Source organism: Teleopsis dalmanni, chromosome 1, assembly GCF_002237135.1.
Source record: "Teleopsis dalmanni isolate 2A chromosome 1, ASM223713v2, whole genome shotgun sequence".
NCBI classification, from domain to species: domain Eukaryota; kingdom Metazoa; phylum Arthropoda; class Insecta; order Diptera; family Diopsidae; genus Teleopsis; species Teleopsis dalmanni.
This window is the reverse complement of record NC_051846.1, coordinates 26268260-26295730: the sequence shown is the minus strand read 5'-3', so window position 1 is coordinate 26295730 and position 27471 is coordinate 26268260. Positions and strand designations below refer to the sequence as shown.

General features: G+C 31.4%; 3 protein-coding genes across 3 annotated transcripts in view; all 3 read right to left on the bottom strand.

The window, feature by feature from the left end:
* LOC119678585 overlaps positions 1-6368 on the bottom strand; it is a 13821-nt gene extending 7453 nt beyond the window's left edge. Inside the window, exon 1 of the mRNA XM_038090498.1 lies at positions 108-6368. Within this exon, the coding sequence (XP_037946426.1) occupies positions 108-6368 (6261 nt within the window). The remainder of the gene's footprint in view (positions 1-107) is intronic.
* Positions 1-27471, bottom strand: part of LOC119672781 (cyclin-dependent kinase 14-like) — a gene marked incomplete in the record, with an annotated part of 829514 nt that overhangs the window by 293388 nt on the left and 508655 nt on the right.
* Positions 12327-27471, bottom strand: part of LOC119678577 (dendritic arbor reduction protein 1-like) — a 19877-nt gene continuing 4732 nt past the window's right edge. The window contains exon 6 of the mRNA XM_038090487.1: positions 12327-12380. Coding sequence (XP_037946415.1) covers positions 12327-12380 — 54 coding nt within the window. The remainder of the gene's footprint in view (positions 12381-27471) is intronic.

Below are 27471 nucleotides of genomic sequence, written 5' to 3'. Positions count from 1 at the left end.
TCGTGATGACTGTCGATTAGTACGTCCATAATTGATGAGTGAACTCTTTGCAGGTTGGATACCATCATGAGCATTTGCATTGACAACATAAGCATGTTTTGTGTTACGTGTATGTCGTTTATTGACTCATCTGTATACAACAAGTTATTGATGCGCTTTTCAATTTCTTCAAATTTGTCATGCATGTTTAATTGATTCTTCTTAAAGATATTGATAGTTGAATCAACAAGTGACGTTTGATTTTTAATGAGTTGTTCCAGGTGATTGTCGTTCCTTTTAAGACCATTTATTGTGCTTGACATTTGTGCCGCGTAGTTTGAGTCGAGGACACCAAACAATGAATTTGCAAAATTTCCGACAATGTCTATAGCTCCTCTTGTTATTCTTTTTCTAACAGAGAGAAGATTAAGTTCCATTTGCAGTTCCTCCGTTATACGGTCAAAATAGTTGAGTAATACCTTGCAAGCAGTGTTATCCAATGCCTTGTCGCATAAATTGTTCAACCTTTTTGTTGCATCAGCTAAAATACTCATTTGTTGTTGGTATGGGGAAAGGTCAAAATATACAATCATTTTCCAATCAGCAGACATGATTTTGACTGGTTTAAGCTGCTCAAAATAAATGCCAGGTTTGTTGTTGAAGGTTGTTATGTTGACGGGACTACATAGTGCAAGTGGCAAAATGAGTAGAGTAATAATGGTGAGCAGCAACCCGGAATTCAGACATGATCGTTTTGTCGGAGTTAACCCATTGACTAATGATTCAGGCTTTCTGATGCGATTTAATGGAATTTTTACGATAAGCGACACGGGAGGTGACGTTGGAGTTTCTTGAGTCTGTTCTGATTCGATTTTTCTTTCAGTCATTTTTCCAAAGGTTGGATCTTCTAATTTATCGTCTTCAGGAAATAATGGAGCTAATCTATGCACCGGTCTTTTAAATACTCCCTTTTTTGTTTGAATGTCACAAACTCTCACTAAACCATCTTCGCCTTTGTAAACTTTGATGATGCGTCCTAAAGGCCATTGCAGAACTGGGACATTGTCTTCTTTAAGGATTACCATCGTATTGGTCTGTATGTTGGTGATGGGACCCTTCCACTTGTGGCGCTGTTGCAATTCGCTTAGATACTCCTTAGTCCAGCGCTGCCAAAAACTGTGTTTTAGCTCTGATACCAGTTGCCAGCGTTTAAGTAATTTTTCTTTAGAGTCACGTGCATGCACATCAACGCTTGAAGTGATTTCTTCACCTATTAAAAAATGACCTGGAGTTATTGCGTTCAAATCGTTTGCATCTGATGAGCTAGGAATAAGGGGTCGCGAGTTCAACACTGCTTCAACTTCAATAACGACAGTTTCAAGCTCTTCATATGTAAGTGATGCTGTTGAAACATTTTTGACCAGCAAATATTTGGCAGATTTTACTGCTGCCTCCCATAGCCCGCCGAAGTGTGGTGACCTTGGTGGAATGAAGTGAAATTCTATGCCTTTCGTACTGCACATTCCTGCAATTGATTCCTTCGCTCGATCAGCGTAGATGACGTCAGTAAGTTCCTGCAACTTGTTTTTCGCTCCAACGAAATTGGTCGCATTGTCGCAGTATAACGTTTTACAGCGTCCTCGTCTTGCTATGAAGCGTTTTAATGCTCCAATGAATGCATCTGTGGTCAGATCAGTCACAAGTTCTAAGTGTACGGCCTTGGTTGCAAAACAGCAAAAGACAGCGATATACGCCTTTTGTGGACGCTTGCCTCTTGTTTTGTAATGAACCCATATTGGGCCACAATAATCAACTCCAGTGCTGAGAAATGGTCGAGCTGGTTGCACACGGTGTCCAGGCAAATGTCCCATGATTTGATGGTACACAATTGGCCTTGCTCTTCTGCATCTTAAACATTGTTGTATTACAGCTCTCATCAAGCTTTTTCCTTTGAGGGGCCAAAAACGCTGCCTCACTTGTGCCAGCAATGCTTGGGCGCCACAATGATAATTGTCTTTATGTATTTTTTCTACCAACAACTTTACTAGTGGATCGTTGCTTGGTAAAATCATTTGATGAATGGCATCAAATTGTAGTTTTGAAGAGCTTAGCCGTCCGCCAACACGTATTACCCCTTCTTCATCTACGAACGGAGTTAGTGAACTGAGGTTATGAGTTTTTGGCACAAATTCGTCCTTAACTAGCATTTTCCTTAGATCAGAAAAATCGGAGGCCTGGATTTGACGTATTATTATCTTAAGTGCTACGTCGAGCTCCATCGGTGAAAGCTGCATGGTCTCTGGTCTTGATTCTTTTGGTTTCCGTGCGTTTTTTGTGAAACGAAGTACATATCCAACAACCTTTTGGACATGTGTAAATAAATTTCTTGAATAAATCGAGTAGACCCATGCATGCTCATTAGTAGGTTGTTGTGTTGATAAAGCAAGCACCACCGTGTTATCTTCAACTATTAATTCCCTTTTGAAGGGAGCTGGCCACAGCGGCTTTGGCTGATATAAAAATAGTGGACCATATAACCACATGTAGCAAGATGAAAATTCCCGCGGTTTAAGCCCTCTTGACAGAATATCTGCCAGATTTTGTTTTGACGGGACGTGACGCCATTGTTCTGGAATTGTTAACCGAAGGATTTTTACAATTCGGTGGGCGACGTAAACGGGTAATTTGCCTGGATGATTGTTTATCCAGGAAAGCACAATTTGTGAATCTGTCCAAAAGTAAGTTGCTTTGTCTTGATAGCCTAAATCAAGTTTAACTCTTGCCATGAGTTCTGCTGCTAGCAACGCTGCACACAATTCTAGTCGTGGAATTGTTTGAGATTTTATGGGTGCTACACGAGATCTGGAGCATAGTAGATTAAGTTTTATCGTTTTATCCTTTTGTACTGTTCTAATGTATACTGCTGCACCATAAGCCTTTTCTGAGGCGTCACAAAAAGCGTGCAGCTCAACATGGCTGTAGCCTTGACTGCTGAATACGTGCCTCACAACTGTTGCATTGTCCAACAAGGCCAGATCTTCTCTATACGATGTCCATTGTTTACGTATTTCTGACGGAAGATCATCATCCCAATCGAGTTTTAGCTGCCATGCTCCTTGCAACAAGATTTTACCGGTGACCAAGATTGGACCAATAAGACCCAAAGGGTCATATATGTGTGCCAAATCGGAGCTCATAGATCGTTTTGTTGTGTGACTATGGTCTCGACTGTTAACCTTGATACGAAATGAATCTGACTTTGGTAACCATAAAAGACCCAGCGTCTTTGTGAATTGGGTTTCCTTGGAATCAAAATTGAGATTTACTTCTTGATCTTCTGGAGCGATTCCATGTAAAAGTTTTGGGTTGTTTGCACACCATTTTTTTAGTTTCATTCCAGCCTTGTCTAGAATTGTTATTAATTGTTGTTGAATTAGTAACGCTTCGTTGATGGTGTCAGCTCCTATTAGACCGTCGTCAACATAAAAATCCCTTTTTAAAGATGTGGCGCCATATAAATAATTTCCTTGATATTCATCCGCCAATTTTGTTAGACAGCGTGTTGCTAAATATGCTGCTGCTCTTGTGCCATAAGTAACTGTGTTCAACTGATAATAATTAAGTGGTTCTGTGGGGTTTTCTCGCCACATTATGAGTTGCAGATTTCGATCATCCTTGTTAACCCATATTTGACGGTACATTTTTTCCACATCAGTTTTTAAAACATATTTGTGCATTCTAAATCTGAGCAAAATCGAAAACAGTTCGTCTTGAACTTTTGGACCATTAAACATTATGTCATTTAGTGATGGCCCTGATAATTTGTGTACTGGTGCGTCAAATACAACTCGCAGTTTTGATGTTGAGCTGTCTGGACGTAGCACACAGTGGTGAGGGATGAAATATTGGGGAGATATTATTTCGCTACCGCTGAATTTTGTCATGTGTCCCAATGCTTCATATTCCGTCATAAATGAAACATATTGATTCTTTAGATCAGGATTTTGAATGAAATGGCACTCGATTGTCTTAAACCTCTCGTGAGCGATTCCTTTTGTATCTGGTAACACTGATGGATGATTCTTTAGTGGGAGTTTTACAACAAATCTGCCATCACTTCCTCGAAAAGTGTGTTGCAAAAAATGTGACTCACAACGCAATTCGTCTTCTGTGAGTTCCGAAGTTGAATCTGGAATTTCTTCTGATTCCCAGAATTTCAATATAGATTCTTCTAGTTCCTTAGTAGTGCATATGCCACAAGTTGCCGTGCTTGAATTTAAAGTTTCAACATTGCCAGCTACAACCCATCCAAAAATAGAATTCTGAAGTGTTGGAAGACTACCTGCTAGTTTTATTTGACCTTCAATAAGTAACTTGAAAAAGATCTCTGCTCCTAACAGGCAATCTATTCGGCCAGGTTTGTTAAAATCTGGATCAGCGAGAGTTAATTCCTTTGGAATATCCCAGGATTCGATATTCAAATACTGCATTGGCTGATCTGAAACGATTTTTGGTATGATATGTGCATCCATCTCTGCTACAAATTCGTTCAACGTTGATTGTACTCGAATTATTGTTTGATGACGTATTTTTGATTCATTTGCTCCTACGCCTTCCATACTCATAAGCGTTGGCCTAGGCTTGCAGCCCAATTTTTGTGACAGGCGGTTTGTTATGAGATTGATTTGAGAGCCAGAGTCCAATACTGCTCTGCATTCAATTTGTCTTCCATTTGATGCCAGCAATCTTATTCTGGCCGTCCCTAATAAGACATAATTAGATTCCTGTCTGGTATTGTTTGTTAAAAGAGTTATTTTATTTGATGATTGGTTTGAAACTGAAGCTTGACCTGTTTGTTGAGGCGTCGAGTTATTTCCTTGAAGAACAGTACCTTTTGTGTATTGATTCCCCTTTGGATTATGCATCAAAGTGTTATGTTTTTTAGAACACTTAGTGCAGTGCCTGGATTTACACTCATCAGCTCGATGACCAATCCTGAGGCAGTTCACACACAAATTGAACTCCTTAACCCAATTCCATCGTTGTGATAGATTAGCCGTCTCGAATTTTTTGCAAGCGTAGACCATATGACCGTCTTTATTGCAAATTGGACAGGTTTTACTTAAACCAAATTTTGTAGCTGAGGCACATGTTCGAGTGAATGATGATTCTCCTTTTCCCCTAGCCTCAAGTGATTGAAATCTATGTTCCAAAAATTTTAGCAATTCATCAATGGTTATTAAACGTTTGTTGTCTGTTAGCCCTTGTTCGAAAGCTGTTAAAGTTTCTGCATCCAGCTTGCGCAGCAATAGATGTACCAGAATAACATCCCAATGTTCGACTGGAACTCCTTGAGCCTTGAGACCATGTATGCATTCCTTGCTTACATCGTGTAGAGATTTTAATGCTGGTGCCGACTCCCTTTTAATGGAGGATTGTCCCATTAATTTATTTAGGAGTGTTGTAACCAGAAGTCGTTTATTTTCATAACGACTTGTAAGTAAAGTCCAGGCTATATTGTAATTTTCTCCTACTACTGGAAGATGTCTAATTAGCCCCTTTGGCTCGTTATCCAATGATGTAGTCAGATAATGCATTTTTTTGCTGTCACTGATGTCCGTGTTGTGGACCAATTCCATATACAAGTCCTTGAATTCCACCCACCGCATATAGTTTCCATCAAATTTTGGTAGTGATATTCTTGGTAGAGGCAATTTGCAATCTGTCTGTCTTGAGTTGCGAATTGTCTGATTATTATGCAAATGTTGTTGTAGTTCGATCATGGCAGCTCCTGCCTTTTCCTCGAGTTCATAAAACATTTCCAGTGTGTAGTCCTCAATGATGCTTTCGTCGGTGGCTTCCCATAACGTTGTGTTATTTGCCGTTAAATCGACCATATATCCTTCAAGACTGGCTGCCTTTATAGAATAGTATGTAGATGGTTGTTCAACTTGCCTGTTGACCATGATTCCTTCTATCGTTCTTTCAATTACACGTATGAGTGCCTTCTGATTTCGGAGTAGTTTCCGAATGTTTGAATCATTTATCTGATTGTTTTGCTCAATTGTTGTGCCATTGCTTGCTGAAGATGATTTTTCTAGCTCTATTGCTTCAATTTCTAGAACCTTGTTGTAATCGACAATCATTTTAAGAATACTCTGATACTCTTTGTTCACCAAGTATTCATGGTCGTCAACCTTGTCCACTGAAGCCATAATTTCCTGATGATTTTCATGATATTCGTCACCCAATCTTTGCAATTCTTGAATCTTGTCTATATAGAATTGAGAAGTTCTGCGAGGTTTTCCAGCTTTTTTGCAATTACCAATAAATTGTTTGATTTTGTCGCCCAATGCCTTTTGGCGATCCACTAGCGAACTGAAACCCATTATCCAGTTAGTTGATTTGTTGATTAACAGCCAATTTCACACCTTGTGAAACTAAAGTTGTTTTATTTGTCCTCTGTTGATGCTGACACCAAAGCCTGTATTGATGTGATCGTAGGACACCTTTACGTCAATTCGTGTTCTTTGTCCTCTTTTGATGCTGACACCAAAGTCTCTGTTGATGTGATCGTAGGACACCTTTACGTCAATTTCGTGTTGAATTATCAAGCGATTCACCTGATAATCACGTCGGGGTCACCAATTTAAATGTTAATGTATTAACATCTAAGATATTGAGTTCACAGCACTTAAACTGTAACTCTTTAATTGAAGGTTGAGTTTTCAGCACTTGAACTGAAACTCTGGAAAATGAAAATGAGAGATCGAATATTGGTTTCAATCTGAATTTTATTAAATTAAATTTTTCCTTAAATACTAAATTATTACAAATTATTACAATAACAATATCTAAATTTTATTCTTTTCCTTTACCGTCTTCTTGCCTAAAGTGCAAGCTCAGCATATATTATGCAACCAAATTCTTTGTTGTGTCTAGCAACCAAGAATTAATGCCAATGCACTGGCCTTGATATATGTTACATATTCAAAGTTCAGTGCCACTGCACTTAACAAAAAATATAATGCAAATATTCAAGTTCAGTGCCACTGCATTTTACCAAATTAAATAATGCAAAGGAAAGTCAAAATTTGGATATTGCTAACATCAGCAAATATTGTACAATAATAACAATAGTAATAATAATAATATTTTACAATAATAATAATGTGTGAACAGAGACTATAATATTTGTTTTGGTATCTTTACTTAATGGCGAAGTTAGATACTATTTAGAATTAGTACATTTATACAAAAGAATAGTAACTAATATAAATCAAGTTAAGATTAAGTCAGATTCAAACAGTGTTGCTAATTAAATAGAATATACTTAAAGAGATTATCAATTCATATACAATATATGAAGAGATATATGCTCAACAACAATGAGGGCCCTGTAAGCAGAAGAGTCACTAAGTAAACACTTAATATAATAATCTTGAAAACTATCTACATATGGTGTACTCTCCGGCTAGAATGGAATGGAGAAAACTGCTTCGGCTAGAAAGATTTTTAATTCGGTACCTGCAGGTGGAAAACGCGGTAGAGGACTTCCGCATCTTTAGTAAAAGGACCAGGTGACCAATGATTCGGTGCAACTAACTAGCGAGAGCAAGCAACTGATTGGGCAGGCTGGTAGAGGCTATTCGACGAGACCAAAGACGGTTCACGTCTGTAATGGCCAACTAAGTAAGTAAGTAAGGAAGTACTTATTTACATTAAGTACAGACACTATTTTAGTTCGAATAATAACTGAGTAATTCAGGAAGGAGATGCTATTGAAATTCATTGAAATGACTACAGAAAATAAAACTCAAATAACATACCTACATAAAGCACATTAAAGCAAATTTTCAGGCACGTAGGCAGGGTATGAGTTAAATGTCTTTGAAATTCTGTCGGTATAATAGTCGACAAAATCAGTTCTATAATAGTTCTATAAATTCTGTATATTAATGAGAATTATAGTTTTAGAAGTAAATTTTTAAGTACAAAATATATCTTTTCAATTTCTGTGCAGTAGAAAGATTCTACAGTTAATATCATATTTATATTGAGTCAAATGTTGAATAAAATAAGCCCATGTGTTCATATTTTTGACCCACAGGGTACAGTTGAACGACATAATCGTTATATGATAATTGATAATAACTGACAAACAGAAAAAACTACAACCGTTATCTGTTAAGGAGCTTATCGTGCCAAAGAACGGGTAAAGGCAACAGTTTAAGTCCGATAATGACTAACGATAATCGATCATCCAAGGAATACAAGTTCATTAAGGATATAAAGATAGTTAATAACAACGATAATTGCTGAGGGTAAACGTCTATCGAAAAGATACAAACTCATTGAAGAAATAATAATAGTTTGCATATCTTATAGTACTTTTGTCAGATAATAAAAATGACTTAAATTCTATACGCTGTCGAAAAAGATATATAGAGCATATAGTTTCTTATAAAAAAATGTCTAACCTTTCAAATAACACCTCAATTTTTTTTCTGTTTAAAATAAATTGACGTTGATAGTTTGTACTGAAGGTTAATTACATTTAAAAACTTTTTTAAGTGTTTTAAGAGCAGTGGCTTGTCTCCAATAATTTTTGTCAAAACAGATTGACAATTTAATTGCCACATTTAAGTTTTAAGTAATTTAATCTTAAAAAATAAATATTTAAAAACTAAATTGAGTAAAATAGTTTTGAAAGCGTCATAATTTATGATCCTAGACAAGCTACTATAAGTTGAAACAATATCTGGAATGCTACAAAAATTTTATAGTTACTTAAAGATACACTAGCCTGTGGCGATGTTTACAGACAGACGAATGCGAGTAGATCTGCGAGTAGATCTGAGTAATTGTATATGAAACGCATAACTTTGTGTGAATATAATTTCATGTTATATGCGAAAATGAAGGCGATATATAATTTGTAGTAAATTTATTATAATTAAGAGAATTTTAATTAGTTTATGGTAATAAATGTGTTCCACACGCAGACAGTTGCATGCAAAACTGCATAATTTTGTCGCGGTAACTTATGAGATTAGTCATTTTGTATATCATGGAGCTGGGGCAATACTGTAACTGCTTTCGGATAGCAATTTGCGGGCTACATGTGTTCACCGTCTTCAGCGGTGTTAACGCTAATAAAGTTGTTGTGACACAAATTTCATGTAGAATCATTTGCAACTGTTTGTCTTCAGCAATAGACGATCGAAGTCTTCCCAGGTTACAATTTATAAACTCGGAGCACCTCCGTGGGAGTTTTTATTTTTTTTCTCTTCTTATTGTTATTGTTTACTGCATATAGAAATGAGTTAAATTAATTAAAATAAATGTCAATATTAATTTAAATAAATACTTGAAATTGCCATAAATCATGTACTAAAGTATTTTTAGCCTGAAGCGTTTTAATGAATACAAAATCAAATCATATAATATCGTTTGTGTTTTCTCGAATCGAAATCGAATTGGAATGAAGATTGAAATTGAATTTGTTAATAAATTTAATTACAGAAATAAATAATAAAAATAAGAGAAATACAAATAAATACCATTTGAGTTCATTTTTATTGTCAATAGCATTCAACCATTTTAATTATTTTCATTTTTAATTGCTATTATTTATTTTACTTGAGTGAAAATTTTTTTGCTATTAATTTTTTATAGTTTTTTTATGTTTTTTTTTTTATTTTTAATAAATTTACTACATCACTTTCATTTATTTCATGTTCAGTGACAATTATGCCTGACTTCACTTGCATTTATCAAAGTATCTATCAATTATTTTTGTTTTTTTTTATGCTTTAGTATAACTCAAGGATTTTTACGCTTCATTTGCATAAATAATTTTCGAGCTAGCGAAACTAGCAACTTCAAGATACTAATTATTGATTGGCTATAGCGAGTATCTGTTCGAATCCATTTGAATGATTGTATTACACTGACATTATTAATGCGCCAAAGATGCTGCAAGTAATGGATTTGCACACTTTGAATTGTCACGCGGAAATCAGTAATAGATACTTTAGCTGCAGTTAGTTAAATGTGCGATTAATTCAGACAAGTTGTCAGCTGAATTAAATTTTTAACCATTTGATGTTTTTCAAGAAATTTAATTCACTTTTAGTGTGAAATCGTAGAGTAGACTTTTGAATGCAATTTAAACAACAAAAATAATGCTGTCTCATATTCGATTGCATGTGTATTCATCTATTGAAATAAAAATGTATCTGCAGATACTATATTTATATATTTTACTTTTCTATTTACTGTTTTTTTTTTTATTTTAAATATATTATTGTCTATTTTTGTTTATATTCATAAAGGTTTCCTTGTTTAAATTGCTTCATTTCTGCTAATGAAGTGCATACAATCGAGCGTTGATTAACTCAAAATAAAACTGGTCGCATTGTTTTCGTCTGTTAACAGGCTTTGTAGATATTTTATTTCCAAGATATATAAATAAATTATTTATTTAATAATGCATTGTTAACTTAAAAAAATATAAGAAAAAAAGTAAAAAATATAAAGAAATAATACAAATGTACACATAAAGGTGCTAAAAACTGCATGCGAAATCGAAAGTGAATCATTTGCAAATTAAGGCTACTTTAATAAAATCCGCTACTGCTTTATAAAAAAAATTACATTGTGCTTGACACAATAGGTTATGAAATATATTTATATATAAATTATTTTCTTTGTTATATTTTTTAAAAGTTATGTTAAATTTTGTATATAAATTTAATTTATTAAATTTTTATCTGACCACACAGCTGTTTCGAGTATTGTCAAATACCCATCATCGGTGATCTTAATAAATTAAATTAAATAAATAAAATTCAATAAATAAAAATCAATATTCTTATCTTTATATAAAATTAAAGTTATGATTCAAGTGCCGTCGGTACAAATTAATAATAAAATTATAAATAATGCTTTTCAAAACAGAATGCTCTAATTTATTTATTTTTAATAGCCTTATTTTTGGAGTAGCAGTATTCTTACTTATGATGAACATTTATTTTGGGAGTAGCAATATTCTTATTTATAATGAATATGTATATGATGAACATGATTTTCAAATCGGTAACGAAAACATTCACACCTTCGAATTAAATCCAGAATATCAGCTAGTTGAGGATAACATCTAAGATTTTAAATCCCTCAGCTCTTCTAGTCTAGATAAAAGCTGGACAATGTGAATAGGAATGTGACTAGAAGGCTTATTTGCTTCTTACACAAGTCAACACTCTCTTTTCTTAAACAAAAGCAGATACATTCTGTTCCTTATCCTCTACAGAATATCAGTTGTTGAGAATAACATCTAACATCCCAAAATCTCGCAGCGCTCCTAGTCTAGATAAAAGTTGAACTATGTGAATTGGAATATAAATTTAAGTCTTATTTGTTTTTAAGCTGAGTTAACATTTAGTTTTCTTTTGTTTTGTTGAAATGGTGATGCAGAATATGATGGTACGTCAAAAATCTGCCAACCTGAAGTTTGTGCTATAGAGAAACGACGGGCTATTGTAATTTTGACGAACCAACCAATAGAAAACACTCGGTATTCGGAATGGAAAGCAAAACGGCAGCTGTTAAGGAAATACTAATATCATAAGGGAATAGAATCTTCTTACCTAATCATCTTGTCCTGGTTTATATCAAAGCAGGACTGTCACAGAGAATGTTACTATTGCTTGTTATACATTTTCAAACACAGTCAGTATTATGTTTTCTCAGATAGATCTATTTTATTGAACTGATAATGAAGAATAGCTAATAAATTGTGAGCATAAACCATTATTGTGTCATGCCAGTTGTTGATTTATTTCGATTATAGGACTCTCTTCTATCTACACCTTCTTGTAAATTAGCTTGTTTTACAATAAGATTTGTATGGCTAACTTACTTTTTGTGAGATTGCTTTCGGACTCACTGATTTGTCAGATAACTTATCAGTTATCTGTTAGCTCTGTTTTGTAGATGATGGACTTCATATCGTGGTTGTATATACGAACTAGCTTGACGGTTATTTATAGTGTCAAGTCAGTATTTATTTTTTTTGGTAATAACTTAATTTCATATCAGAGATTTCGTTGTTGATTAAGGCGTTCCACAGTTGCTCTAGCTCACAAGTTTGTATAAACAAGCCAGTCTGTGCAAGATGATCTGTGAACTCATTGTCTGTGCTCCATCAAATAACCTGCCAGTAATCTGTTGTGCTGAGGGGAGACTACTTTTAGTAGTTATACCTATGAATTAATCTGATCACTGAGCACTGCTTACCGTAGTTACATGTATGAGCCAGTCTGACGGTTACCTAGAGTGTAATGCTAGTTGTCACTTTTAGCCGAATCATTGTCATTGGTGTCCGTGGGGCTAGGCGCCTAACATAGTAATAGTGAGGTTCTTTTTTGAATTTATAACAGTACCGAGGATATTAATTTTGTAACAAGAATTTATTAAAATATTTAACAATATATATAAGACAGTAAATTGTCAGCTTGTTGTTACCAATAACCAATCCCGTCAATCAACAAAGAGACACACCTGATCTACAATTCTCTTTAAAATACCATAATATTAATTATAATGTGTAGTATATATTTAGATACAATTTTAAACGTTTTTAGTAGGTTTATTAAGTATCAATTAAATCGATACCAAACGAAACAACAAATGCCATTAAATGGCAATAATCGTAAAACAAAATTACAGCCTCATCAACTTAAAGAATAAATAAATTGGTTTTTCGCCTACCAAAGTGCGATGGTAATTGAGTTAATTTGACATTCCAACGCATTATTTGGTCAAAACCCACAAATTGATATTAATTTTATATTATTTATAATTTTTTTTTTGTTTTACATACAAATAAAGCAGCGTTTCCGCAATTTTATGCAACAAAACTGAACATTGCTAGGCGACTAAATTGGTTCAATTCAAAATTATTTTGCATGCCACATATCAAGCCCAATGCCTAGGCAATAAGCAATTGAACATCTGCGCACATTGGAGGCAGCAAAAAATGAGACAATAAAAAAATAAAAGCTCAGATATAAAAAAGATACATGAGTAAAAAAATTGCAAATTTCCGTTTACAATTTAACAAAGTTATTGTGCCGTAGCTGCAATAATAGGAGCATCTAAGCATCTAAGTATCTAAGTATCTAACATATTTGGTAAGAAACACTGTACTACAAATCTTCGTGCGTTTGCGCAATAGAATTTGAACGTACATAATTTTTTCTAATGGGAAATTTGCACATGGGCGCATAATGAACGCAGATTTGAAGCCCACATCAAAGTTAAACGTTTTGGCCCCAGTTTCGGTACTAATGCCGGCAGAGGCCATTGTTGCAGCTGAGCCATACGCCACACATATGACTCATGCATGCATTGTAATGTTGCCCACTGCAACATAATTGTAGTGTGCAGTGTGCAGTATGTGCTATGCATAATGCAAGTCCTATGCATCCACTAGGTTCGATATATCCAAGCATATATCCATGCGTTAGTAGTACTCGTACATGTACCGCTTGCGTTAAGTACAAATTATGCATTTTGTTAAGTAGAGTTTGGCTGCAGTTTCTGTTTAAAAACTTGGCGTTTCTTTAATTTACTTGGCCCAAGGGTATTTTAAATAATTGTACGTGCATTGTAGCAATTTTTTTTTCAATCTTTGATTGCTGCTACGACACTTTGTTGTTGGTTGGCTTTGGTGCTTTGGTCTTCATCGATAAACTGTTATGTTGGCAATGCAACAAGTAATCTTTCAGTTGATGAGGCAATATCTTTTTGGTCTTTTGTCTTCAGTCTTTTTAATGGGCTGTGTGGGTTTATTGCAACATATTAATTGAGGCATCATTATTTGTGTATGCATCAGCAGATTGTATATATTGAAGTGCAATTGTAACCTCTAGTCGAGGTGGGAAAATTTTATAGATTTGTTAATTAATTTTTACTTTTCAAATTAATTTGGGGTTTTTCATTCGATAGTGGGTTACTTTCTGTTATATCATTTTTATTATCTTTGGGAAATTTGTTATCAGTTCAAGTGTATTGTATAAATTTATATCTATACGAATTGAAATTACCCATGTAACTAGCTTTATAAATCTCTGCCTCTTTAGAGATATTAACCTCAGATTAATTATTTAAATTGTTAAGTACTTGTATATTGTTAAAATGTAGATCTTCATTCATATTCAAAAATTTTATCAACGATTTTTATTAATTGAATACTAATTATTTACTAATTACATATTACTAGTAATATTTTATTACTGTTAGTTTTTTTATTAGATCATCAGAGCTGCATGGAACTGTAGTTCCAATAATGATATAAAGAAATTACTAGTAATACTAATATCTTATTAGAACTATATATTTTATTCGATCCAATTACTCAAATTTCAATAATGAAATGAAGGAATTACTACTTAATCTTAATCTTAATATATTTTACTAGAGAATCATAATTGCAAGACACTGAAGTGTCTTGCTACTATATTTTTTATTAGATCATCACAATTGCAACAAACTTTAGTTTGCAAAAATAATTTAATCTAATTCTATTCTATTACATTTTTAAAGTGTATGTTTAATAATTGTCATTATACTTTAGTTTTCTGAAAATTTTTAGATATATACACAGTTTCCATTTCTTTTCTTATTATCAACATCATTAATAGTAATAGTCACACTAATTACCGCTACAGTAATTAACAAAAAATATATGATATCTAGTATAGAGAATGTAGTCCTGAAAGTGCTCTTCATTTCATATAGCGTTGAGTTTTACTGTTGGTTGAGTGTCTTTTAAAGTTTGCCAAATAGTTGAGATATTCTCTCTCTATTATTGTTTTCTCTAATATTTTTGAAAAAAATTTGTTTGGTATCCGAACTTATCTAAAAATCCTCTAGCCCCAACCGTAATCCTATTTCTGTAGCAATATTTTTAGTGGTACTTACTTTGTTATCGGACAGAATCTGTCTTGTTGTTCTTGCATTTTGATCAGCGATAGAAATTTCAGGATACGTTCTCTTTTGAAGTCAATGAATTTTAAGCAAAAATTGATCTTCATTTTATCTGTCACTTTATTCACAAATAATTTAATTTATTATTATTATTGTTCTTATTGTTGTTATTTTAGTCTATATAATTCTCCTTCTGCTGAGAAGGCCATAAAGTTGCAACGAGAATTGGTCGTATTCTGCTGCCATAAATTTATGCAGGGACTTAGGCAATTTCGCACTAGAGTTCTGAAATTCTTATTTTTAGTTGTTATTGTAGTTATTTTTTTGTTGTAATTAATAATTCCATTATTATAGTTAATGTCATTAGCTTCCACTTTGTTAGCAGATATTTCAGTAAATTTGAATTATCTTTGATTAACCAATCAACCATGAACATCAAGATTAACTGATGTATTTATGTCCTCCAATTTTTACAAAACGGATCATTTAATCAAATGAGGTCTAATATATAACGATATTATTGATCTTAAAAATAGCATAAGTTCAGGGAGCTGGATATAGTTTTTAGATAGGCAGTACAACACACGTGAAAGGCTATGGAGTACGATAAATCTTTCGTATAATAATTAATATAATACATTAATTTTGCATTATTTTGTATTAGTTCCACATTATTTTAATTCAAATATTTTCTATAATACATTAAACAAAGGTGTGTTTAAAAATTATGATTTAAATAATTTACATAATTCGACTATGTTTTTAATTCGACTAAATTATTTCTTCATTAAATTATTTATGACAATTGTGTCTAATACTAGTTGAATTGAACTAAATATCTTTAATTTCTTGACTTGATTCTATTAAATTTCCAAACAGTCTAAGTTTGTGATTACATGATATAATGAGAGATTGCTATAAGAACATTGTAGGTTATTATATTAATTTTGTTAAGTTCCCTAGCAGTCTAAGTTCAAAATAAAATTGAAAAAATAAATTATATTGATATAAGAAGATTTTTGGTTGAAGGATATTATTGAGAACAGTCATTATATTGAGTTGAGCCTTTATAAATTAAATTTTTTTTAATATTTTAAAGGCAGTTTATAAGGCCAAAAAACACGTTAAAAGTAATATAGAATTGAATTAAGTTGAAATTAATTTAGATCACTTATATTTAGTTATTATTTGTGCATAATATTAGAATCGAATTTATTTCATGCAATAAATATTTTCGCCCTTTTAATCTCAATTTGATTTATATAAGATTTTAAATATTTATTTATAATATGTTAAGTCGTCTGTATGGTCTCAAACAGTAACCCAAAATTATGCCAACAATGGCAACATTCCACCGAAACGTTTATCGACCACATGCAATTCATGCCTATGGCACGCGCCGTCAAAGTATATACATACCACAAAATGCAGATACCAATATGGAGTACATCTTCCTCAACCATAGCAAATCTATTAACATCAATTTTTATTGAAAACTTTTTTCTTTCATTCTACATAAATCCATTGTAATGCCAATGTATTGTAATTAGGCAAAAATTTCGCTTTAAGCACATTTCATTACACTCGCTACTCGCAACTCGCCACTCGCCACTCGCCACTCTCCACTCACCACTCACCACTCGCCACACAAACCGCAAACAAAAACGAAAAAATGAATAATTATGCTCCCCCGAAAAACTGCGAATAATAAAACCTATAATAGAAAAATGCTTATTGTTGCCAGAGATGTATGGCGGGCTATTGTGGAGATAGGCAGAGATACCTTTGAAAAGTAACCAGTGAAGCAGTAGCCAGCAGCTATTTTAACTGTGGTCCAGCAATAATAGTTGGGTTTACTTGGTAAAGTATTTCCGCAATTGATGCTAACATTAGATTAAACGCTTTTTAATGTTTTCATTATTTGCTGCTTGGTTTGCTTTAACGCTTTTTTCGGCATTTATGGATTTTAGGTTGTTTGGATATTTGGATTTTTGAATTTTTGATTTTTAGGATTTGGGGTTTCATTGAACTTTGCTTTGATAAATTTGCCAAACAATGAAGTTAAGTGAAAGTTTAAAATGTTGTTAAAATTCAATAAAGTTTAGAGGTAGGCAGTTTCTTATTTCAGTAAATTTACAAATGCTTTAGCTGGAATTTTACGGTGAGTAAGTTTTATGCACAAAATGCCTCCAGGCTGTGGCTTTAAAGTGCCCAGCAATTTGTGGTAAAGAGTGAAGATTATTAAATGAATTTAATTGTTGCTGTTCAAATTTATTAAGAATTTTAAAGAAAAAACACATTTTTTTTTATTAAATTGTGGTTATTTTGTTATTAACCGTTAGTGTTTTGTGGTGACAGCATGTGTCTGTTCGTATAATTAATTTATGTTGCTTAAGCACGAGTCTGAGATTTTGTGGAGTGTACTAGCTTGAAGAAAGTTGATGTGTCCCAAAATGGACGACGGTAATGGATAAGCTCAATTATAGTAAAAAGTTCTAAAAAGCTATTGTAACATGAAAATTAACTTCCTTTTTCTAAGGGAAAGTTCATACTTCAAACCTATGCATCAAATAATGTCTGCGAAGGGATCCTTCAAGCTCCAGCACGTGTTTCTTTACACATAGTCAAGAAACTGTAAAATTTTTAAGAACATTTTCTCTTCACTTTAAATTGAATTGAGAATTTCTTTAGAACCTGGCTTAAAAACAACTTTGTATCCTCGAACTGGATATCAAGTTACGAGAATCGCATATGAAACAAAAGAGAGCAGTACCGTCTAATCAAAATAGTCGCTAGTATTCCATTCATAGATCCTAAAACATTGTTTTGAAAACGATGTAGTTCGCAAATAGAAAGAAAACAGTATCATTGAGCAAAAAAGTTATTGAGTTATTGAAAACTATACGAATTAACGTGAAAGCTATGTCTATACAGAATCTAGATAAAAATTTATCTGGACCTGCGCTATTTTTTTGGTAGCAGCAATAGGTTGAATAAATGCAGCTACACATTGAGTCAACGTATAAATGTCAACACTCTTTTTGCATAGCTTTAAGTGGTGACTATAATTATCGCGATACTCATCATTTCAGGGTAGCTTATCATCCCGGATAATAGGAGTTGTGGAAACGAGATTCAAAACAAGTGTTGCGAGAGAAATACCACTTGCTACTACTTACACTCCAAAACTATACAGAACGGAGCTTAAGTGGTTATAGGCACCTTTTAAAACTTTATGAATATTCTTAGACCTATACAGAAACAGGAACGATTAGAACACAGTGTTTATAATTTTATAACGTGATTATCTACAATGTAAGCTCAATAACCTCGGTGCTCTTCACACATCAGAATAATAGCCTAATGAATGTCCCCATTGGAACACCAAAAATTTCCGCTGATACTAAAAGAAGTTAAACATTTGGATATAGTTTTCTCTTTAAGAGGGACCGCTTTCTCTCTTTATCTTACACTTTTAGTATTCTTTGGGATATAGTCCTCAATTGGAAAATGTGATTCCACATCCAATGCAAGTAATAAATTAAATCATTTTACTCACGTCACTTTGAGTTTTACCCACAGCCACCATGATTCTGCTATTAAAGGAACCAATCCCAATTGATTAGGATAGTAGATGTTGTGGGTTTCTAATTTCCATGCTACCAGATTTATACCTCCTATTAAGTGACGCAAGTGAAACTCATTTACGACCATGTATATTACAAACATTATTGGATGGCGTCTATTAGATTTATGTTATGACAAGCATACCTTACATCGGGAATTTAATAATCCTATTCCCGCAGGGGTTAATTAGAACACACTACAATATTAGAATATAAATAACACTAAAGGCTTAATTCTACGGGCGAAGCAAATCAGTTTAGTTAATTATTTTTAATCATGAATATGTAAGATTTTAAATCTTATCTCTTAGAGCCTGATCAGAACTTTAAAAAATAATTTTTCCTTTGAAATCAAGAATAAGTTTCGCTCAAAGGGACAAATGGAAATCGTTACTTTAATGAAACGATTAATGAAGTTTCACTTAATATCACTAAAGAGGGTAAAATATAGAATATTTCTAACATCTAGGCATGACTGCCTTTATATACACGCTTCCATACTTAAGATCAATCAAATATATAGTGGATAGTTGTGGACAAACGTTCCATGCGTCTTCGTTTTTATATAAAATATCATATCTGACATATTTTTAGAGCCGATTACTGCCTTCTATATCAATTTATCTCTGCTTACGGCAAAGACTAATAAAAAATTATGCTATAGTCTTTGTTATATGTATCATTACTTTAGAACTGGGGTAACCTAGGCAGAAAGCTGTTCTTTTACTAAGTCGCAGTTGACCTGGCCTGGAATTAAATTCTGTTACCGTCCGATAAAGAGATACGATTTATCATTTCTTTCCAATGCTGAAATTATTAATTAGAAATAGGTTTTATACTATAAGTGTCTTCCAACAATAAAATTATTACTGATTTTTCTACAAAATAAACTTACAATAACCTGGAGTATTCTTACTAACAATGTATTAATACTAAACCCTTTTGTTTTAAATCATTTGGCAACTCCTCCAAATACAAGTTTGATTTTTTGTCTGTATTTATAAATAACGTGTGCGGACAAATTAAGAAGTGCCTAACATCTGCCAGTCAATATATTAAAATGCATTAAAAAAAATTATACACACTTCAAAAATCTCATAACTAACATAGTCACTCAACCTCTTGACCAGCAGGATGAACACAGGCCAAGGTAGCTACAACCAGTCTGTTCTTAAAAAATGCTTGAAAAAGGTATCGCGTGTCTATTTTGATGACTACATGCGCCGCTTCATATATCGCATAACCCGAATACATTGCCACATGAGGCATATAATCACATTAACTATAAATGCGCTATTATCCTTTACTCAACTCTGTGGCACTTAGCTATGGATGATGAATATATATGTTTCTCATATAGGATTGTTTTTTTTTTTTTTGTTTAATTTTAATAGCTGCCAACTATGTACAATACTTTTTGGTAGTTTTTCTTTTGACGCAACATTGCAACAATTTTAACACCTTTCTTCCAATGAATTCCATTTCGAAATCGAAAACCCTTCAAACTTTTATAAGAGGCGCGTGTGAGCGTTTAAATGCTGTTTAAACACTGTTAATAGCATTGCTGGGTTAAAAGCCATTAACGTTAATAACTGACAGACGGACATACAGTCGTTTGGATGAAACGACAGGAAAGATGAGTGTTGGGTTTTTAGTAAAAAAGGAAAATATCTAGCAATCGGTTAGAACTGCAGAAAAGTTAGGTTAGACCTCGCACCACATACCTACCCCTAAGCAACAAATTTATGTTCACCATAAAATCGACTTTGTTTCGGCGCACGTATCCGCGTGTCTATTTAATAATGTTTGCTTTGTGTCTGCAAGTCATATTAGTTTGTATCCGTAAGATACATATCCTTTCCCTTTTCAACTTTTGTATAGTACGACGGCATATACTCATACAAAAAAAGAAAAATATTGTAAAAATACATAAGGAAAATATTGTTAAATCGCACGCAAACACGCGACCACATAATTTAATTTGGAAAAAGGATAAAGAATAAACAATTCAGCGCAAGTCAAAGGTCAATTAGGGTAAATCTATTATGAAGATAGATACATTATGGTAAGGCGACATAAGCGACACATAAATGGACAAAAGATACTTTTTTGTTATATTATTTTTAGTATTTTTTGTTTTTTTTTTTGAAGAGTGTGATGATGATGATGAACTGATATAAATGTACATTTTTTTGGCATTAAATATGTGCGTGTTAAATGAGGTTAATGACTTTTTTCCTGGTATAAAATATTATACACTCAACAAAAACATATTTGATATGTTATCATTAATTAGTGGATGAATTTTTGATAATAACTCATACGTATTGTTATTTACTTTGCTTAAAAAATAAGCATTTTTCGGGTAGTTTAATGTTTTGTGAAATTTGAAAACTAAGGTAGATTGAATGTATAAGAGGAGTTTATTAATACATTTTAATTAACTTGCTATATAATGAAATACATACTAATTAAGATTATATAAAGTTGGCAGACAGATTTAACGAAAATTTGAAAGATTAGATACGAACTAAACTCTACCACTTTCGTAACTTCTACGAGTATGGAATATTTAGAAATATTAAAGACTTCTTATTAGAATTATAAAAGGTTTGCAGAGATAATTCAACAAAATTAAATCATGCCTAAAGTATAATATAATTTAGTTAAAATCTTTATGCAAAACCTTTATAATTTTATTAGAAGTATTCAATTATTCTAAATTTTATATGAATATTTATTGCTAATATATTATTTATTCTTAATATTTCATATACAACATGTAATTCTTAATATTGATTTGAATTATTATTGTTATTTCCTTTACTGCAAAAAAGAATATTAGAAGCTAAATCTTGGCAGTTGTATAAATAAAGAGGGAAAAAAATATATGAATATAAAGTTTTTACTAGAATTTTAAGTCATTATATATACAATATAATCAGCTGAATATTTACTTTAAGCTGGAAAGAAAACTCCAATTTTCCAATTTGAAAATAATTATTAAGAATATTTAGTAGTCACAGTCCTTATAAAATATTATAAATCACAACTATGGGAGTCAAAGATGTACTTATCGAGGCTATTATTTTGTCTATGGCCTTATAAAAAACTATGAATTGGAATAAATAATGATACTAATTCTTGTTCCATAGGTGTTCATGTCATGAATATCGCATTTAAGTAACAGACACAATGCTAGAAAATTTAATTTATCTAAGGGCTAGTAATTAGTATTAACCCAATAAGCTTAAAATGGCAAAAAGAATGGGATTATGATAAAAATTATAACAAAATTATTGAGTATAGACTTTATTAGCGGGACCTTTATTGCAATCTCACTGATGTTAAGAGTAACGGAGTGTTCTTTACCGAAGTAAAGTGATTGGTATTTAAAACTTTGTAGCCCATAACTGATAATTAATTGAAAGTAATATTTATTAAGATCAGATTATACAGCTAAACTGATCTTCGACTTGATATAGCCAATTAGTAGTGCTGACTGCCGTTATACCGTTGGTTACTTGGTCCAAGGATATGGTTTTTTTACACGCTTTTCCATCACCTGGTATCGATTCAAACACCTTTTTAGTCGAAATGATTTCATTCATGTAATATAATCGAACCAGCAAAGCCTGGCATGGATAACCTATATCAATACCAATACCTTGATATAGGTTATTTCATTGGATTTTCGCTACAAACGTGTTATAGCCTTTCGATTTTCCGAAGATTTTAGATTAGTTGATCTTAACTTATATTATAAAATTAAGTAAATTAAACAATGAGTATCAAATTTGTCAAAAGGTGTAGAGTAGATAATTTTATAAAGTTAAACAGTCGTTATTTGAACTGACTTTACTTATTCTACCCTAAAGAGTTAGAATATTCGAGACCAACATCTTTCTTTCACGCACTCTTATGTTGATTTAGTCCTTTGACAACCATATGTAAATATAATCATATTGAGAAAAATTTTTTGGATCAATCAATTTAATTCAAAAAGTTAGAAATTCATAAACAGATAATGGATATTTATATGAAAGTTATATTTATATCTAAACTAATCTGAATGAATTTAAAGGAGTTTTAAAGGATTATGTATTATTCGTTTTCATAAAACAAAAATGCATTTGCAGACATAATTGAAGGTGTATAGTGCCAACATTCATATAACATATTTTTAAGGTGTATTTTCAATATATATTTCCTTGGCATATATTTTGAAAAATAAAAGTCAACTTCAATGGCAAAAGCCTTTTGTCGCATTTGTTTATTCCAACGTACTGTTGAGGTACTGTTTTTAGATTGTATACTGACCGATTTGGTATTCCTTAGATGAAGTTGTTGCTAATTTTCTCTCTTATTGTTTGACATACGTTAGGTGGTGGATATCCACTTACGATCTGCTTTCCCAGTATTACAATTTTAGGGACTAAGATATTGACTGTTTTATGTAATCAACCAAATGGTTTTCTAGTTCAAAATTGTGGTATGTTAACCTTAGTTTATCAGAACAACTAACGCTCATACGAGTGGTTTCAAAGTGTATCTATTTTTAGTGAAGCTTAGTGAAACTTTTTACTATGGTTTTACCAGGTATACAAATGAGAAGTATATATTAAAATATTTTACGAAAATAAAAATACACAAATACTTATTTTCAGTGTTCAATTTTTACAAATGTATAAATAATTGTATGTACATGGCAATTTATCACATATATTAAAATGCCATAGCATTTAAAGCTATTAAAAGTGGCGCCACTATTTTCAGCTTCAGGATTTTTAACACTTACCTCAATCATTTTGATGATTATTTTTGGTTCGATTTGTTTTTTCGGTATTTGTAAGTATAATTAACAAAAACAATAATACTGGTATGGAATTCAATTTTTTTTTTCAGAAAATATTTTGTGGATTTAATATAACAAGTTTGTTGCTTAAGTCTTCTGTAAGCTTGCTTCTAAACAATAAAATATTGGTAATAAAATAATAAAACAATAGCGAAAATAAAAAAATTACATATGTGAGCCATGTAATAAATAAAGTAATGAAAACATATGGTATCTGCTATACTACTTTGTTTTATTTTTAGGAAAAAGGCAAATTTTTTAATATACCTATCAAGCATCTTATAGGAGTTAAAATAAAATCATTTAGATTATTCCGTCATTTATATTGTTGTCTAAAATAATGTCAAAATGTACAAATGAAATCAATTTTGAAGTTATATCAAAATAATCATATTAATAAAGTTTCTGTAGTTACCTTTTGCTACGAGCTTAAGTAATTCGATATTTAAAACAATCAAATTTATCCACTGTATTGTTTCAGGATGTTGGTATATTGTTGCGATTATCACGTGGTTGTCTTGGATTTCAATTAAGTTTGGCAAATTGAGAGGTGTTTCTAACAAAATGTGGCTTAATTCATCGATCTTCATTACTCTTATTACTCTCCTACACATTTTAAGGAGCTTAATCAGTCCTAAAAATATTTTCAGTTTGATCTGTTGCTTATTATTATCCACAGTCCATTAAACGGTTTAATTCTTAAACATCAATTCCTTTTTTTTACATTTAGTTAGCTTAAAAGGTTATTATAATAAATAATTTGAGCTCATTGCTTTACTTGCTCTAAGGTGTTAGTTCCTTACTAAGGTACTTTATTCCCTTAACAAAAGTGTTTTGACTTCCTCAACTCATAATGTGGAATTTGAGTAATAGACGTTTTTTATATTAAATTCTCACATTATTGTCATCTGTAAGTATTAAAGTTTAACAACTTTCTTTATATTTAATTTTATTTTATTTAGTCCACAATTTTACCACATTTTCGGTTTATTATTTTATTCTTCAAATATATATGTTTATATCAAGATGTAATAGTGTTTATTATAGTAATAAAATTTTACAATATTTTTTCATACTCCTTTAGTATTTATTTTAATAATTTTTCATTAATGTTTGTTATTTGAATTTTTTACGAGGTGGAAGTAATGTTCCACATCTTCAAGTAGAGGTAATGCGAATAAAATTATTGCACATCTTTTCCTGCGAATTTATATATTTCTGATTAAGCCTAATGGTGTTAATGACTGCTATAAATATTTTACAACTTAAGCAGATATATTGCGGAATGCTTTGATTATAGTTGGTAGCATTTTTACGATTATTATTATTTGCTCAGCAGTTTATAAATAAATTTTAGTGAAAATGACTCTTGTTAGTTTTTATTATGTCTGAAAAAGCTTATTTTTTATGATTAAACTCAATTACTTATAATATATATATATATGTGTGTGCATATTTTTTTACATCTGTGTATTTATTTATTTGCCGTAATTACTATATTAAATACAGTCGAATATTATTTTAGTATAAGTTTTGAAGAGCTTTGAAAATGTTTGGTTATAAAATTCAACAAGTTTGTTGCCTAAGTCTTTTGTATGCTTGATACGGCATAAAAAAAAAATTTATATTAATAACCATATAAGTGTTTATGTATTTACTAAAAGCTAAGATTGGTTTTAATTGATTTTAAAATTTTTCATATATTAGCTAATTGATTTTATAGCTGTCTCATGGGGCTTCACTTTATGATTGGTACCTAACTCTGAAACCATTTCGGTATAAAGCATTTAAATTAATTTACAGATAGAGTAATTGAAGTAAATTAGTTAGGCAGTTTAGATTTTTAAAATATATTTTAAAAAAATCAAAATGAAATCAATAATCATGCCAAATATAATAAAATTTAATTATAATAAATATTTATGTTATTAATATATTTATCCTGAACTCGAAATAAGAAACTCAAATAAAATTAAAAGCTTAAGATTAAATAAAAATTTGAAATTAAGTAAAAATTCAATAGCAAAAAAATAAAAACAAGTGCTATAACTGTAAATTATACATTAAAGGCACAAAATTAAGGTTTGATAGCTATATAAAAAATTTGCGGAATCATAAATTTATACTGAGTAATTGTTAGATCTGAAGGACTATGTCTGTATGAGCACCGCTGATTTATTTATTTATTTATTTATTTATTTAACAATATTTGATATTAGATAAGTACGCCCTTCATGGGTTAGTTTGTAGTGACTGATTTGTATACCTTTTCCATTTTGCTCTCAACAATGGGCTGTTGTTGATATCTCGGATAAAGACATTGTTTAAGCGCCAGACCAAGAAGACTACCAATGCGAATATAATATCCAAAGCGACCTAAGAGCTTCACTAACATATAAGCGATTATCATAAGGAAAAATTAATAAAGCATTTTGATTCCAGAAATGAATACAAAAATTTGAGGCAAATGAAGTTTTCCGAAGAAATGAACAAACACTGTCTATTTCCCAATACATTATTACACAAGAACTTATAAGTTATCATATTTAAGGATATTTGACGAACCTTACGTTAGGAATATTGAAAATAAATATCACATATCTACATACAATTTGATGTATTTTATAAACTAAGGAATCTCTTCCAAATTTTATAATACATCACCAAAAAAACACATATATCTGACATAAACATTTCAAAAATAAAAGTTTTTATAATAAATATAAAATTCAATACATGTAATCTTTTTCTTTCAATAGATACAATATTTTTGCTAAAATTTTCGCTTCAAATACCGTTAATTTCAAAAATATGTGGCGTACATGATTGAAAGCAATGAAAAACGTAAAAATTACTTAAATAAACAATTAGTGAAAAAAATTTTACTAATGGGAATACATTTATAGATACTTATCACTATATCGCTTTACTCTATTAGTTTAACTGTCATACTTATAAACAGCATCAGGCAATCGTATCTGCTGAATCAATTAAATTCCAGTTTTAAAGTGCTGATCAAAATATTTGCTTGGCAGTTTTATACAAAAAAAATATTGTATAAAAAAAATAAAAATATTATAAACAAAAATTGAAATTACAATAATATTGTCAAACTCTTTGATTGAATAAAATGATGAGTATTTGAAATATGCTTACGCATAAATATATATACAATGCCTTGAAATAAGTGGGGGGTCTACTAAAGAGATCTTGAAAATATTAGAAAATTATGATTATTAAAAATAATAAAAAATATTAACAATAAAACTACAACAACAGTTAAAAGAAAGGTTCACTAAAAATTACTTGGCTAAGTTTTTTTACCAATAAACCATAGAAGTTCTAAACCAATAAAATTATAAACTTATTCAAAAATTTGCTAGAGCTCAATTAAAGTAAGCATTAATATATACTTGATTAAAATTGATTTTTAATAAAAAAATGTATTGTTCGAAAATGTGCGCAAAAATGACAGTTACTTACAAATTGCAATCAATATTAACACATATCAAGATCTATTGTTTAGATATACAGCTATGTTATTTTATAATAAGAATACTTCTTGCCAAAGAGCTAATTCACTATGTTGTTCCTTAAAAAACTGTTAACACTGGGTCAAGTTGTTTAATATATCGACTCACATTATCTGGAGAGTACTGTAACTGCAAGTGCCACATAACACATATTGAATAAAATGAATCCGGTGTTAAAATTCACTTTTTATACACTACTATTGAGTTTCAGATATAATTGTTTCGTCCAAATTATAATATCCTTTAAAAAGTTCCAAAGGCTTTTTGTAGATTTTTCTGCTGCTTTCACCAACTGACAGAAGAGTGATGTTGTTAGCGAAGGTTACAATTGTGCAAGTTTGAGGTCTCGATAGATCACTAATGAAAATTAAGTACAGTAATAGGCACAGGACGTTTTTTTGTGTAACACCGACAAGAGTTTCTTTTAGAGAAGAGTATTTGTTTCCATATCGAACTTCAAATTAACTAGAACTATTGATTAAAA